Raw genomic sequence first — 16936 nt, forward strand, 5'->3', positions numbered from 1 at the left:
TTGTTCAGCCCACTTGTCAGCTCTAAATGGACATTCCAGAAGCCCTCCCAGAAGACAAAGTCAACGTGTCCAAAACTGAATTTTATCAATAATTTTTTCCATAAAAGACATGCTCCTCTTTTTAATATTTTCTTTTTCAGAGAGTGTCACCATCACTGTATTAAGTGGCAAGTACTTTATGGAAAGTACTAGGGCTTCCCTGGTGGCTCAGTGGTAAAGAATCTATTTGCCAACCCAGGAGATGCAAGAGATGTGGGTTTGATCCATGGGTTGGGAAGATCCCCTGGGGGAGGAAATGGCAACTCACTCCAGTATTCTTGCCTGGGAAAGCCCATGGACAGAAGAGCCTGGTGGGCTACAGTTGATGGGGTTGCAAAAGAGTCAGATAAGACTTTGTGACTAAACAACAGCAACAACTTTACAGAAAGAGACAGGAATGAGAGAAGCAGTTTAAACTATAGTTTTAGATCCTACTATAGTGAAGATCTGTCATTGTTCAAATTGTTTTCTCCAACTTATTAATGTATTTACTAGACATTTAGCTCCCTCATTTGACCATACAGCTCTCAAGGGCAGAGACTGTGCCTGTAATGAGAGCTAACATATGCTGAGTGTTTTCAAAATGTCAGGGCTGTGTTATCCCATGGAGTGAGTGGGAATAGGGGTGGGCAGAAGAAGACAAGGGGTTGGCAGTGAACGGAGGAGACTGAAGGAATCAGTAACTGCCTTCATCTTAGGGGTTCTCTAAGTCTGCTTTAGGAAGTAGGGTGCAACCAAACAGTGCTCAGCATACGGTAAATGCCCAATAAGCATGTGTTGAATGAATGAATGATAAGGCAGACAGAATTATTTGAGATCTGTGTCCTGGTGATCACAGCTGATTGAATGAGCCCCTAACATGGGCAAGTTTGGCACTTGCTGCTGCTACTGCTAAGTCGCTTCAGTCGTCTCCGACTCTGTAGATGGCAGCCCATAGATGGCAGCCCACCAGGGTCCCCCGTCCCTGGGATTCTCCAGGCAAGAACACTGGAGTGGGTTGCCATTTCCTTCTCCAATAAGTTTGGCACTTAATCATATTTAAATTAGTGTTTTCTCTACATTTTTTTCAATTGTATGTCTTACCTTTCTGAGAAAATACTTGTTTTTTTTTTTTAAGTTATGGATTGTGTCTTTTATGATTCCAACTTCAACGATAGAACTCAAAAAATAAATCAGGAGAGGCAGTGGAATATAGATATGTAATGGAAGAAAAAGTTAAACGGTGGTTGGTTATATCTGGGTGATGGGATGAAAGATGATTTGTATCTTTGAAACCTTATGTTTTTATATGTCTTAAAAAACTTTTGGTGGCTCAGTGGTAAAGAATCCACCTGCCAATGCAGGAGATGCGTGTTCAATCTCTGGTCAGGAGGATCCCATGGAGGAGGAAATGGCAACTCACTCCAATATTCTTGCCCGGGTTATCCCACGGACAGAGGAGCCTGGAGGGCTACAGTCCCTGGGGTTGCAAAAGAGTTGGACACAACTTAGTGACTAACTAACAACAAAACAACAAAACCTTTCTACCATAAAATGTACTTTTTTTTATAATTTAAAATGATACTATAAGGTACTAGATATTAAAACCAGTGAAATCCGCCTCCATTAACCCTTGTTCAAGATCCATACAGCTGAAATATTTGAATCTCAATTTCATTATTGGTCAGCTACATATATTAAAAAAAAAAAAAAAGTCATGGAAAATGCCCGCTCCTGCTTCTGTACATAAATAATCGACCACCAAGACAATAAAAACAATTGTTTAGATCCAATCCTACCAACACTTTAAAATGTTCTTGCAAGCATACATTTTAGCAAAGTAAACACAGAAAGCAGCAGTAATCCATTTCATCAAGATAGGGTCTTCTAGTAAACACGTTGTCCTTGCCAAAACTTGTCGAGCATTTAGCTGCCTCTTACAGTTACAAGCAGCTCAAGAGGCTTCAAATCTAAGGACTGAATTATATATGAGCCAAGCCCTGCCAGCCTTTCTACTCTTCTTTTCTCTTTCTCTGTGTTATAGGTATTTTGACAAAGTTGTGTTTACAGAACCATTGGTATCCCAAGGCACTCCTGATCAAAGAGCAATAAGATATTTCAAAATTGCTCCTGTGTTTGTGTTGCCTTGTGAACTTTTCCCTGAGAGGAAGTATTAACGTGGAGACTCTGGCCCCAGATTGGTATCTTCTGTGAAAGTGGATATGGATGAATGACGCTCAAAATGGCCTTCTCTTCAAATGTGAGTTAAATGTAGTTTGTTAGCCCCAGACTCAGGCTAGAGCAAAAGTCTTATGCCAGGGAGGTTACTGCTATGTATATTACACACCTCAATTCTCATTAAAATATTTACTGAGAGAAAAAATGTATAAGTAAAAATTAAAAAATAAAGTGACAAGTTCCTGAATTTCTCTAAGCAAGACTGCAATTACTTCTCAGCCATTAAAAAGAATACATTTGAATCAGTTCTAATGAGGTGGATGAAACTGGAGCCTATTATACAGAGTGAAGTAAGCCAGAAGGAAAAACACCAATACAGTATACTAATGCATATATATGGAATTTAGAAAGATGGTAACAATAACCCTGTATACGAGACAGCAAAAGAGACACTGATGTATAGAACAGTCTTTTGGACTCTGTGGGAGAGGGAGAGGGTGGGATGATTTGGGAGAATGGCATTGAAACATGTATAATATCATATATGAAACGAGTTGCCAGTCAAGGTTCGATGCACGATACTGGATGCTTGGGGCCGGTGCACTGGGACGACCCAGAGGGATGGTATGGGGAGGGAAGTGGGAGGAGGGTTCAGGATGGGGAACACGTATATACCTGTGGTGAATTTATGTTGATATATCGCAAAACCAATACAATATTGTAAAGTTTAAAAATAAAATAAAATTTAAAAAAAAGAAAAAAAAGTAGGAACTGCCAAAGACAGAAAATGCTCACTTTTTAAAATAGATGCTTGTAAAAATGACCCAGAAGGCCTAAACCTTCTCAGTAAACCTCAGGGGTCTACTGAGGACCAGAGGAAAAAAACCAGAGGAAGTCATGTGATAACTGAAGAGCTAGAGAAACATTTTGGGGGAATACTGACTTTGTTTCAAATTAGGTAAATGTTTGAATCAAAGGAATGGTCGTGTGACACAGAAACAGATAAATGGCTGTACTGTATCCAAAACCATTAAAAGCCATCAGATAGCTCCAATCTTTAGTTCCTCTTTGCTTTTTGCCATTAGGGTAGTATCATCTGCATATCTGAGGTTGTTGATGTTTCTCCTGTCATGCACAGATGTGAGAGGTGGGCCATAAAGAAGGTTGAGCGCCAAAAAATTGTTGCTTTTGAACTGTGGTGCTCGAGAAGACTCTTGAGAGCCCCTTGGACAGAAGGAGATCAAACCAGTCAACCCTAAAGGAAATCAACCCTGAATATTCATTGGAAGGACTGATGCTGAAGCTGAAGCTCCAGTAATTTGGCCACCTGATGTGAAGAGTCGACTCATTAGAAAAGATTCTGATGCTGGGATAGATTGAGGGCAGGAGGAGAAGGTTGAAGAGGACAGAGGATGAGATGGTTGGATGGCATCATCGACTCAATGGACATGAGTTTGAGCAAACTCTGGGAGATGGTGAAGGACAGGGATGCCTGGCATGCTGCAGTCCATGGAGTCACAAAGAGTCAGACATGACTTATCAACTGAACAACAATAAGCTCCAATCTATTTATCTTTTCAGCTTAGACAATCTCCTGCCTCTGCCTGTGGCACTTGCTTATGAGAAGACTCGAGCCACCTGACTGCACTCCTTGTTTCTGGCTCCTGGATGCTCTGGCTCCAGGGGATATTTATCCCCTGGAATGTCTACATTCAAACAAAAAAAGTGGACACTGTAAATGTCTCATTGATTTCTACTCTAAGGTTTGTCGGGAGTACCTGGAACCTCCTTATTGTTGTAGTTGTTCAGTTATTCAGTCATGTCTGATTCTTTGTGACTCCATGGACCATGCCAGGCTTCCCTGGCCTTCACTCTTTCCTGTAGTTTGCTCAAACTCATGTCCACTGAGTTGATAATGCCATCTAACCATCTTATCCTCTGTCCTCATCCCCCTTCTCCTCCTGCCCTCAATGTTTCCCAGCATCAGCTGTTTTCCAATGAGTCAGCTTTTCAATTCAGATGGCCAAAGCACTGGAGTTTCAGCTTCAGCATCAGTCCTTCCAATGAATATTTAGGGTTGACTTCCTTTAGGATTGACTGGTTTGATCTCCTTGCTGTCCAAGGGACTCTTAAGAGTTTTCGCCAACACCACAGTTCAAAAGCATCAATTTTTCATCACTCAGCCTTCTTTATGGTCCAACTCTCACATCTGTACATTACTACTGGAAAAACCATAGTTTTGACTATGCAAAACTTTGTCGGCACCTAGGGTAACTGTCTCTGTATCCCTCAGACCCCAGCATCTAGGCTCACTCACCAACCTAGATAGCATATGAAAAAGCAGAGACATTGCTTTGCCAACAAGGGTCTGTCTAGTCAAGGCTATGGTTTTTCCAGGGGTCATGTGTGGATGTGAGAGTTGGACTGTGAAGAAAGCTGAGTGCCGAAGAATTGCTGCTTTTGAACTGTGGTGTTGGAGAAGACTCTTGAGAGTCCCTTGGACAGCAAGGAGATCCACCCAGTCCATTCTAAAGGAGATCAGTCCTGGGCGTTCATTGGAAGGACTGATGCTAAAGCTGAAACTCCAATACTTTGGCCTCATGTGAAGAGTTGACTCATTGGAAAAAGACCCTGATGCTGGGAGGGATTGGGGGCAAGAAGAGAAGGGGACGACAGAGGATGAGATGGCTGGATGGCATCACCAACTAGATAGACGTGAGTTTGAGTAGGCTCCGGGAGTTGGTGATGGTCAGGGAGGCCTGGCGTGCTGCAGTTCACGGGGTCACAAAGAGTCAGACACAACTGAGCGACTGAACTGAACTGAACCCCATCCTAGACTCTGAAGCCAATGTAGACTCTAAATCAAGGTGACCCCCACTTCAGCCACCCAACTCTCCAGTGGTACAGTGACTCGGCAGCAAGCTATTCTGTTTATAGTCCTGTTCTTTCTGTAAACTGCAGCCCTTAATTATGCAGCCGTCTCTTCTATTTTATTGTTGTGCTATTTGTTTGTTTAGGGAAATTTCTTTGTTTTCATTTGTTTGCTGGTGGTTATGTTTCTTTTCCCTCTCCTTTTTTCAAGCCAAGCCCCTGCCTTGTTCCACTACTTCAGTAGTCGGTTCCTTGCCTTGTTCCTCCATGCTTAAGTATTTTTATAATTTCCCAATTGCTCTGAATTTGAATTCTGCTTTGCCCACTGTTTCAGATGTTGTTGTTGTTAATCTCTAAGTTGTATCCAACTCTTTTGCAACACTATGGACTACAGCCCAACAGGCTCTTCTGTCCATGGTATCCTCCAGGCAAGGATACTAGAGACTGTTGCCACTCCCTACTCCCTAGTAGGTAGGGATCTTTCCTACCCAGGGATTGAACCCACGTAAACCCATGTCTCCCTGCATTGGAGAAGGCAATGGCACCCCACTCCAATACTTTTGCCTGGAAAATCCCATGGACGGAGGAGCCTGGTAGGCTGCAGTCCATGGGGTCACTAGAGTCGGACACGACTGAGCGACTTCACTTTCACTTTTCACTTTGATTGGAGAAGGAAATGGCAACCCACTCCAGTGTTCTTGCCTGGAGAATCCCAGGGATTGGGGAGCCTGGTGGGCTGCCGTCTATGGGGTCGCACAGAGTCGGACACCACTGAAGCGACTTAGCAGTAGCAGCTCCCTGCATTGGCAGGCAAATTCTTTACTGCTGAGTCACCAGGGAAGCCCCACTCTTTCAAATACTGAAGCCCTAAAATTTGGTTCTCCTGGCTATATCTTTAGTGCTTTCTAAGAGATTAAGGCCTAAATAAGTAGTCACTAGCTAGAGAGTCACTGAGTGTATGGTCCCCAGTTCCACCAGTCTAGAACCAAGCCAGGTGCCTTCTACACACCAGGCATAGGAGAACTGAAGACACTGCAGTGAACAAAATAGACAGAGTTCCTGCTTTTGTGGAGCTTACATTCTGATGTGGAGATACATAGTAAAATGAATAAGCAAATACAATGATGATGAGTGTCATGGGAAAAAAAAAAAACCCAAAATGTGCTTCATCTGCCCAGGCCTACTGTTGATTTACAATACCTATTGCTTATTATAGGAATTTTTCCTGCATCTGTTGATGAGAACTTCCCTTAGTTATTCAATTTCTATCAGAAATCTTCACAGAATCTGAATTTGGAGCTTTTGACAACTACATTGTTTAAAAAAAAATGATCAGTGTTATTAATATTGTCTGGGAATCTTTTAGCAATTATGGGATCTCCCCTTCCACATGATCATAAGAATCTTCCCCTCTCCTGGGAAGCCCCAGACTCTACACGTGCAACTCACAGGACTCCCTCAACTTCCTCTTCTCTTTCTCTTCCTTTTCAACTATTTGAAAAAAATAATATCTGTTTATTTATAGAATCAAATAGAATGATGTGAATAGTAATGTGTGTGCTAAGTTGCTTCAGTCATGTCCAACTCTGTGAGATCCTATGGGCTGTAGCCCACCAGGCTCCTCTGTCCATGAGATTCTCCAGGAAAGAATACTGAAGTGGGTTGCCATGCCCTCCTCCAGTGGATCTTCCCTGGGGTAGTACACATCACCAATGAATGCAAACTTAAAATTTTTTTTCGGATAGCTAATTCAAGTACCCAATTCAAAATTCAAAAGCCATTATTGGGTGTAGAGTAAAAAGTGAGTCTCTCTTCCTCCCTTTCTTCCAAATCATCCAGTTTCCTTGTCCAAGATAATACTTACTAGTTTCTTATGTTTCCTCCCAGAGATTTTATATGCATATATAAGCAAACATATATTCTTTGTCTTTCACACAAATGATAGCATTCTATATACACTGGTTTTCCCTTACTGTTCCAATAAACAAAGGGTCTTGAAGTTTATTCCACACACACAGGACCACTTCACTCTCTTTCATAGGTGAATGGCATCCTATTATATGGCAACATTACAACTTATTTGAATAGTTTCCTATTAATGTACATTTAAGTTGATCCTAATTTTTTTGACTTTGCAAGTAATGCTGCAATTAGTAGTCTTGTGATTTAGCCTTTTAACATAAGATGTACTCTAACCTAGAAATTCCATAATTCTGTTTCCAACTCTTTCACTTCTGTACATTTGTAATTCTACATGCCTGCTTCCTTCTAAAACAACAGATGCTTGCAGAGGTGATGAGGATGCTTTTAGTACATTTGAAAATCCATGTTGAAATAGCAATTTTAAAACTTTTGGGCCGGATGAACTGCAATGATAGGTGTGGTCCCTGTCAAGATGGCAAAATGTCACCTTAGAAGTATTTCTTAAATGTTTGTTTTTTCAAAATTCCTATGTTGGTCAAATACGGTGAAATGAGTACAATCACACTGTCCAGCTCAGGTAGAATAATCACACAACTGTATGACACAAGCATATTAAAAATCTTGCTGTCTGACTTCCCACATGCTGAAAACAAGAGTCATGCTGCTGATATTGAATCCAGTGGTTACTCATCAAAAGAAAGAAGTCGTGGGATTGGCCAACAGACCATATCTCATACCCTCTAGTTTCCTTTCCCTAAGAACTCAGTATTAAAAAGCAACTCTAACCAGTCACTGTAGTATAAAGAAAAGAAGTGTTTTATCCTTCTGTGTCCATCTTACACAGATTATGTGCTGGGGAAGTGGCCGTTTAGAGTAATAACACTAAGGAAGCATTACATATCATGGGTTGTTGGAATTAACCAGAACTTCTCTGAAAGACATAAAAGAAACTGTGAATGAAAAGTCACAGTAGTCATCTGGATAGATGAAGCTCTTCCATCAGAGGAAATCAAGTGCTGGACAAAATGCTGGAGAAGAAGATGCATCCAACGGTCTAGTAACATCACTTCAACTAAGGTAAGTGTTTTGGCATAACTGATAAAGCAGGAGATGTGAGAACAAAGAAAATAATTCTCATCCCCACGTGTAGCAGGGGATGAGAATATTCCTAAGGGCACCACTAGTAAAGCTCCAGATAGAACTAGAAGTAGTTTTCAGGGGTGTGTACCAGTTCTGAACCTGAAGGTGACCTATGGGCCATCACTTCTGAAGCTCCTAGAGGTCTTAGACAAGGTGACTGGGCATCTGGATGATGAGGCAGCCAAGTAAGGTGTGATGGGCTCCTGAAACTCGGTCTTTTTAGGTTCAAATATGAATCTCCATGTGAGATCGTCTACCTGGGAGTACGTTTTAAAGAAGTTCTGCTGTTGCCACCATTCTTCCTCCCACCTTCTGCCTCCAACCTGTTCTTTCCAAATATTTGCTTTTAATTGATGAGACTGTCCCAAGTCTTTGCCTATTATGGATCCATAGCCTCTCAAATTCTTTAATTATATGCAATTCAAACTCACAATTCAAGGTCCAGGCTGCTTTTATAAAATACAAATGTGCAATCCAGCATTGATAATTAGCAAATGTGCCATATTTGCCTAATGCCTATTTTTGAAGTTTTAATATCAGACATTCAAAATTTGATCCTCAGTTTCACCATTTGCAAACTGAAAATTGTGGTCAGGTTTAATGATCTCTTAAGTTTTCTTTCATCAATCTGACATTCTCTGGAGCCATGAAATTTCTTTCCTTATATATCGTTTTTTCCTTTCAAGTAAATAGAACTTGGAGTAAAGAGAAGAGGAATTCCCTAAAGTTTATTTATCTCAGAGCCACAGAAGGATTGAAATATTCTTTGAACTCTGGTTTACGTAAGATGAACACCGTGGTTGGTTATTGTTATAATTGTGACCATATAAAACGTTCATACTTATTCTCTCTCAGTAGCAAATAAAAGCCTCACTAACCCAACTTTTTGCCTTTTCTAGATAAAGCTATGAAACACTTCCCCAAGTATATCTCCACTATTACCACAAACGCATGCCTAAACCCAAACTCCTCTAAACATGTGCTCAAAACAGTAGTTCCTCTATCCCCAGACTTCCCTTTTTTCCAGTCAGAGATATTACAGGTTTCATATTCATACTCCTAAGTCATTTTCGACTTCTCCTTTTTCTTAGGTTAGTCTCCATTAAGTGTATCCAATCATTTACAAAGTCTCAGTGATTTTCGTCACAATGTCTCACTAACTGGTTCCTTCATTCCCTCCCTCATGATTTCTTCATTCCCCTCTGTTCTCCCATTCTGACCTTCAAACTTGTTTCCCTGCGTCAATCCTTCCCCTTTCCAAACCATCCAGTAACCAATACAATATTGATTTTACTAAATTAGAAATGTTCTCCATGTTACCTTCTGTTCAAAACCCTTCACAGATCCCTCTGTGTATAAAGGCAACATGAGCTCAAACTCTCTGTCTGTCTCTCTCCCTATCTCTCTCTCTCTCCCTCTCTCATTTGTAAATCTCTGTGTAATTTGGCCCTACTTTCCCTTTCCAGCTTTTTTTAATCCCTATTTTTCAGATTTCCCTGGCATTCTATTTTTGCTTACACTGTTTCACTCATATGCCCTTCCTTATCCTCTCTGCTTATCAAAGTACTATCCATCTTCATTACCCAGTTTAAATCTCCCCCTTTTGAAACCCTATCTTTCATCCATTCCAGTCTAAAGTGATTCCTCTATTAGTCTTCTGAACTTTCATTGCCTTTATTACCCATGACACATATTTAAAACTTAAAAATTATTTTGTCTTCTTTTAACTTTCATGTTTTTATCTCCCAACTACATAGTAAGGTAACTAAGGCTGGTTACTGTATCATTCACATAATGAGTCCTGAACTGTAGAGTTAAACTGCCTGTGTTTTAATCTTTGTACTGTTATTTACTGACCTTAACCTTGGTCTCAGTTTTCTCATTTGTGAAATGGAAACAGTGATAGTTATTCCCTCATAGGGGTTTTGTGGGTGCTATGTGAAAGAATATATGCAAAGTGCTCAGAATAGTGCCTGGAACATAGTGAACATTCACTAAATGTCTATTTTAATACTTCTTGCTATCTCTCACCTCCAAAGTACCTAATATAGTACACAATCATGCTAAATCAATATTGAGTGGAATTCAGTTGAGTCAATTGAGGGAAGTAAGATAGACTATGTGGGTGGTATTATTGTGGAGTAGGGGAACTTCCTGGCATCACTAAAATCATGTCACAGATGCCATCACTTACTATTGTCAGCAAGCCAGCCTCTTTCTAAGTCCCTGCCACTCCCTAATACTGCTCAAGAGACTTCTGAGGGTTTGGCTCAGAGAGCATGGAATGCTTTCCCAAGCATCCCTCCCTCACTGCCAATTCAAACTGACCTGGCTGCAGAGAGCAGGTTGCCAAACTTCCTAAGGCAGTACTAAAAATGTAGACCACAGAATTCACATATGCCCCCAAAGAGGCCTGCTGGTCTACTATTTCAGTTACTAGGCCCCAAGACTTGGCCTACTGTAGCGGAAAGCAGACTCAGTGAGATGCTCGCCTTTCCTCGTGCAGTGTCATTGTGCCATGAACACCAGCCAGCAGGACACTCTCTGCTGGGACCCCCCCGTATCCTCCATAGCTAGAGTAACAGATGCTGGCCAAAGAGGTGGAGGCATCTGTACTGCTCACCTGAGCCATAAAACCAGGGTTTTTTTTTTTTTTTAATACAGAAACTGGAAAGTGTGAACCCCACTAAGCATCACAGATATCACTACCATTAAGCAGCCCAATCAGATTCAGCAGAACCCAGGCTTAAAGCGAGTATGCCCCTACTGAAAACAATTCAGAGAGGCAAGAAGTAATTTTGTTAAAAGGTGAATAGTGTGATCAAAAGTGTGATTCAAGGTCCCCTGAAACAAATATGTGCTTTCGATGAAGACGGACCTGGATCCCTCCTATGCAAGGAGGGTCAGTCTTCTGTAGGAAAAAGGGGATTATAACACCTAGCTCAGGTGGCTGTGGTGACACTTAAATGAGATAAGGCACTTAAAGCAGCTGCCTGGTCTGTGACCCCTGGGAGGGGCACAATTCAGGGAGACAATTCCCTCTCCCTCTGAAAGTACAGGCATCCTGCCCAAGGCTAGGAGTGAGGCGTCAGGAGACAATTCCACAGGCAGGTGAGTGAGACGATTTGAACATTGCTGAAACGCTGGCCTAGGTTGTGCTGGATGTTGGACATTCCGCAGAAGTAGAAAGGCCCGATGCGCTCAGCGCTATCACACTCGGAACTCCCACCTCGGTGCTGTCTCCTCCCAACCTCCGGAAAGAGATCTGGATTCAACCTGACTTTCGCCTCCATTTTGACATGTTGCCACTTCAGCAGGGCCAGTTTCCTTACTGCAAGAAGTTCTTCCCCTGGGTGAAATCCCAACAGCTTCACTTGTTTATTAATAAATTCCCTTATTGGTCTTGCTAATGCCGGGTGTGGTTTTTTTCCCCCCTCATTACGGAATACCGATAATAAGCAAACAAGCACGGGAAAAGGAAGACAGCGATTCCCTTGGCCGCCCAGGGAATGATCTGTGTTATTGCTGGGTGGAGGAGGTGTAACCGAGCCGAGGGGCGCCTGCACGGCCCGGGCAGGGGGGAGCGGGGCGGGGAGGTCGGGACCCCCGGGCTGGGCGCGAGGCGAGGCGGCGCGGGAACCTCGGGCGGCCGCAGTGGCCCGGTCGAGCCCGACAGGTTCCAGCAGCTCCCCTCACCCCTCTCCACGCCTCCCGGGTTTTCCCCTGGGCTTGGGGTTTCCTGTTTCAGTTCTCGGTGATCTCCAGCAGCAGGTGCTGGTTTGCCAAGCTCGGCTCCCGACGAAGCGAAGGAGAAGGAAAAAGAGGAAAGGGGAGGAGGAAGCGGCGGCGCAGCGGCTGCGGCTGCGGCTGCGGGCGGGCGGGCGAGGAGCGAACCGGCCGCGGGCAAGACTGGCTCGCCCTCCTCTCGGAGCGGCGGCGCGGGCGGCGGGCAGAGCCGGGGCCCCGGCGGGTGGCCGGCGGGCGGGCGGGCGGCAATGGGGGAGCCTCCCGCTCGCCCGGCGCCCTAGCGGCGGCCTGGGGCTGAAGGAGAGGCGGCCGCCCGCCAGCGGGTCCTGGGGCGGCCCCGGCTTCCCGGGCATGTGGTGATGGCCGATGAGGAGAGGCTGCAAGTAGGTTGAGCAACAGAGCTGGGCGCGCGCGTGGCGGGTGGGGTGCGCGTGGGGCCGGCCGGGGGAAGGGGCGCAGGGGCCGCGGGCGGGCGAGGCGCCGAGCCGGCAGGGCCGAGGTGGCTGCTGTCGCTGCGGGCCCCGCCGCCGCCGCGCGCCTCTCCCTCGCCGGGTCGGCCCTGCCGGGTAGCGGCCCCCAGGTTTGTCCCTCGGGAATGGGGCGGAGGGGCGGACCGCGCCGACCGTGGCCCTCCTGGGGGAGCCGGGCGGCGGGAGGGCTGCGGGCCGGGAGGCCGCGCCCGAGCGTTGGGCGGAGGGGCCGGGACCCGGGGCGGCCGCGCCGGCTCAGCTCCAGGCCCAGGGAGGCCCTGGTCCCGGGAGGTCGAGTCCCTGCGCCCCGGCCGTTCCCGGGGCTCGGACGGGGTCGAGGGGAAAGCCCGGCGCATCCTCCCCCCGTGGGTAGAGCCGGCCCCGCGGGGGATGTCGGGCGAGATGAGGCCGGTCTGCCCGACCCCCGAGGCCTAGGGCTCTGGTCCACTCCCAGCGGAATATGGAAGCGGGCCCGGGCGTCCCGGATGGACAGGGACCCACAGCCCGTCTCCTGGAGCTCGGACCCGGAGCGCCCGTGGGGTGAGGCGGCATCCGACCGCTCAGATCCAGCCCCAGCCATTCGATTTTTACCCGTCGGTCCAGCCAAACTGCCGCCCCCAGGCGGGCCGTGGCGAAATCCCCTCTGTCCTCCCATCCCGCCTGCACCCCTAACCCCTCAATCTCCAGACGAATTCTCATTTTCGCCCTGCGCTCATTCAGCTGGACCGGTTCCCACGTTAAACTCCCGACAAAGAGGTGTTAAAGATGTAACTCGGAGAAATGAATCCTGCTTTTCTTCCCTTAACTGCCTCGTCCTTACCCCCTTGAGGTCCTTAAAAACAGCCTAAAGCTTCCAAGGACTGATTACTCTAACTGGGTGTCTTGCCGTTTGGGTAACCGTTAACAATTCTGGTTTGTGATAGATACAGGGATGAAATACTAATCCAGATTTAGGGAAAGTTTTCCTATTGGTTGCAAGATTGTGTTGGAATATCCCCATGCCCATGAGACGCTTATTGATTCAGGTTTATTTAATTTAATTTTTTTAAAATCATCTTAGAATAGTTGTAGAGATACTTGGGCTCGGTATATTTAGAAATTTGAGAAAGTTCATCAGTTCTCTTATTTCCTCATTTAGTTTTTCTAATGCATATTGTAAACGGAAAACAGTGAAAAGACTCATAAGTTTTGGACTTTATTAAAATCACAAGGAATATAATGTGTTATATATTTTTTAAAGTCAATATATTTAGGGTATGAGGGTATGACTTTCATTTACTTAATCACATATTCAATATTAGTAGCGGTTTCTCAATTTTGGTGTTATCTGTTATTTGAATATAAGTATAGCTTCACCAAGTATTTGTAAAATTGTCTTTCTGTTGATAACCCCAGGAAGATTATTTCAGACTTGCCTCTCTGTTCACCTGTTTTCCAGTTTGGCATTCTGATTTTAAATTACCTTAATCTGTCTACTTGAAGGTACCCTACAAATCAGAATGGACTAGTAACTGACTATGTATCTATAATTTCAAATGTTTGAGTATTTTATTTAGTTTAAGAATTCATTTTACTTTCAAAGTAAGTTACATTTCTACCTCCAGCATCACACAAATACTTAAACACTACATGTAAAGTAAAATGAACTTTTAAACAAAAAAGAGGCCACTTTTTTTAACCTGCTTTTAAAAATGAAAGTCTAATGAAATTAGTTTATTATAATGGAAAATATTAAAAGATAGGAAACAGAAACTTGGAGTGTTTGTATGCTGATGGAAGTTTTTATTAGTCATTTCCTTTTACTACATTTTTGTTTTAATTACTGGACTAATAAAAGTATCCTATTTTATGTTACTGGCTTCTCTGAAGTTATGTTTTCATGGATTATATCTGCCAAATTGGACCCCAGGTGTTCAGTGGATATCACAACTGAGCAACTGTATTTTGGATCTGATGGCATAAAGATAATTTTCAGGTCTGTGATGAGATAGCAGTTCTCTAACTTTGCTTTGGTTTTTATAGCTAACATAATAATAGCTATTGAGGAGTTGGACATGACTGGGTGACTGAACAACAATTATGCACAGATATGCCAATGTCATGCTTATCCTTTGTTTTTATTATTTTCATTCTGCAGATGAGGAAACTGAGCCTGAAAGTTTAAGTAACTTGCCCAGCCTAGTAAATTGCAGAAGGGAGTTTGAACCCCTGAGTCTGACTTTGAAAGTCATCCCTTAACTACCGGGCAGCTCTGCCTTCCTGTGATACTGTTTTTTAGTTTGTCCTTTAAACTGTGTGTTATTGTGTGTTTGTATGTTGATAAATATAGTTTGAAAATGTAAAGATGTATGATAATTCTTATGCCCAGTGAACTAGCATCAAGTAAAACCCATAAGCAGATGTCTGAACATTCAAAGCATTCTGCCTTTAAGATAAATTATCAAATCTCTAAAGGTGGATAGGGAATAAAAATCCCAAGATCTTCCTGCTTGCCTGGAATATTCTTCCTCTAGTCCCTCTCACCTTTTGCCTGGTTCACAGCGCATTACTCAGGCCTCAGCTTAGATCTCACTTGGTTTACACCATTGTAGGTTAAGATTGATAATAGTAGGTGACACTGTGCCAAGCACTGTTCTAAGTGCTGTATATACATTAATGCATCTAATACTTACTGCACTCCTATGAAGAAGCTTTTCAGTACTTTTTTTTTTTTCTTTTCTGATGAGGAAACCAAACTAACTTGTGTTTAAATAACTTACTAGAGGTCTCACAGTTAATAATGACAGAGCAAGTGTTCCAACCAGTTGGATTATTTGGTTCAAGTTGGCTGAGAACCAAATATTAAGGTCTCTTTAACTTAATACATGTTAATAAATATATCTATCATTGTGAGATTTAAACTACATAATGGCATCATCTCAGAGGTTTGGTTCTAAAAAGGTGTATCTTTTTCTTGTATAATTGGAATTAACACTGTTTATAGAGCTTGGTGCTCCATTTTTCCATCCCCATTTAACATGCACTAAGGATTTTCTCATGAGCGTAAAAATAGTTCAAACATTTTCTTCCCAAGAACCTATTTTATGTAATCATTCTCCTATTTCAGTATTTGTTACTCCCTAATATTTTAATGGCTTCCCAGGTAGCACAGTGGTAAGGAATCCACATGCCAGTCCAGGAGACACAAGAGACTCAGGTTCAATCCCTGGTTTGGGACGATTCCCTGGAGCAGGAAATGGCAACCCACTCTGGTATTCTTGCCTGGAAAATTCCATGGACAGAGGAGCCTGGCAGGCTACAATTCATAGGGTTGCAAAGAGTCGGACACTACTGAGCAACTGAGCACACACAATATTTTAATATCATACTTGAGTTGAATATCATAGTAAAATTTTTTCTACATCTGTGTTCTTAGGATGAATTTGTAGAAGTAATGATCAAAGAGAATAAACTTTAAGGTCTTTGATGATGAAAAAGTTTTCCAGGAAAGCTGATTGATATGTACACTCATTAGCAAAGAGAGAGCTGATTGCATTCCATGTATGAATGCACTATTAACTTAAAAATTTTGGCAGTTTGCTAGAAGAGCGTTAGCACAATTTTAAGCTGGTTTTTGTTCTACTTATATTTTAAGATATTAAAGTAGAGCAGGTTGATTAAGGAAAAAAGCAGAGAAAAGTAAAACCACCTGAAATTTCATCCATAAATAGCTTCTGCAAATATTTTGATAAACACTCTCCTATTTTTTGTATTGCTGTATTTACATGTTACAGAATTTTTACTTGGGTTTTAAATTGAAAACACAAGCATTTTCTAATCCCCCATCTTTAGGTGAAATGATTGATTTATTCTCCTGTGTTTTCAAAATACTGTGAATCCGTCTATTGCACTTGCATAGTTGGTGATAGTTAGCTATTTCATTTTTATTCCTTTTTTGCTTTCTGTGCCTGTTATTTCCATCTATAAAACAACAGAAAACTACTAGCTCAAACCTAAATCTGTCATCAGGATGAACAGTCATACAAAATGTTTATAGCTGTACCCTATACTTTGTCTAGGATCTTCTTTATCTTATTTGGAGTCTTTAGGCTCCTCAAGGGCCAGGACTCTGGGCTGTTGTTTTATCCCAAGTCTTCTACTCACCTCATAGATACTTCATGAATGTTAAAGGCCACAGAGTATGCTCTTTAAATGGATCTGCTGAGATGTGGTAGGATGAACAAAAGCCAGGAAATGGTTAAGAGATGATCGTAATAATCAGTGCAGAGCAAATAACACAATTGGTATACCCAACATTTTAAAATTAACTTAAAATGTATAATGTCATTTCTTGAGTGGCCGTATACATTTGCCCTATAAAAATATAATGAGCCTTACCTACCCCACTTAGCTGGGAAAGGTTATTATAAAAGTGAATTTCTAAAAGTTAGTCTTAAGATCTTCCAAGAGCAAAATGTTTTAACTTTTAAATAGAAAAATTTATACCCATAAATTATATTTTTCTGCCTTCAAGTCATATAGCCTTTAAGTTTACTTACTGTAAAACATAATAATAGCCAATATTTATTGGGCACTAATTTATGGCAGGT

At 42.7% G+C, this 16936-nt stretch overlaps 1 protein-coding gene across 2 annotated transcripts in view; it reads left to right on the top strand.

Annotated features, from left to right (window-relative positions):
* The first annotated feature begins 7756 nt into the window (after positions 1 to 7756).
* The window catches only part of ZC3H12C (zinc finger CCCH-type containing 12C), a 75868-nt gene continuing 66688 nt past the window's right edge, over positions 7757 to 16936 (top strand). Inside the window, exon 1 of one of the 2 annotated variants that reach the window (XM_061440236.1) lies at positions 7757 to 8067. Coding sequence is in view for 1 of the 2 variants with exons in the window: in XM_061440235.1 (XP_061296219.1) it covers positions 12237 to 12260 (24 nt within the window). In the remaining variant the exon portion in view is untranslated. Of the gene's footprint in view, positions 8068 to 11740; positions 12261 to 16936 lie in introns of those variants that run through there. The other variant, XM_061440235.1, reaches the window with a different exon arrangement.

This window comes from Bos javanicus, chromosome 15, assembly GCF_032452875.1.
Source record: "Bos javanicus breed banteng chromosome 15, ARS-OSU_banteng_1.0, whole genome shotgun sequence".
Classification (NCBI taxonomy): Eukaryota; Metazoa; Chordata; class Mammalia; order Artiodactyla; family Bovidae; genus Bos; species Bos javanicus.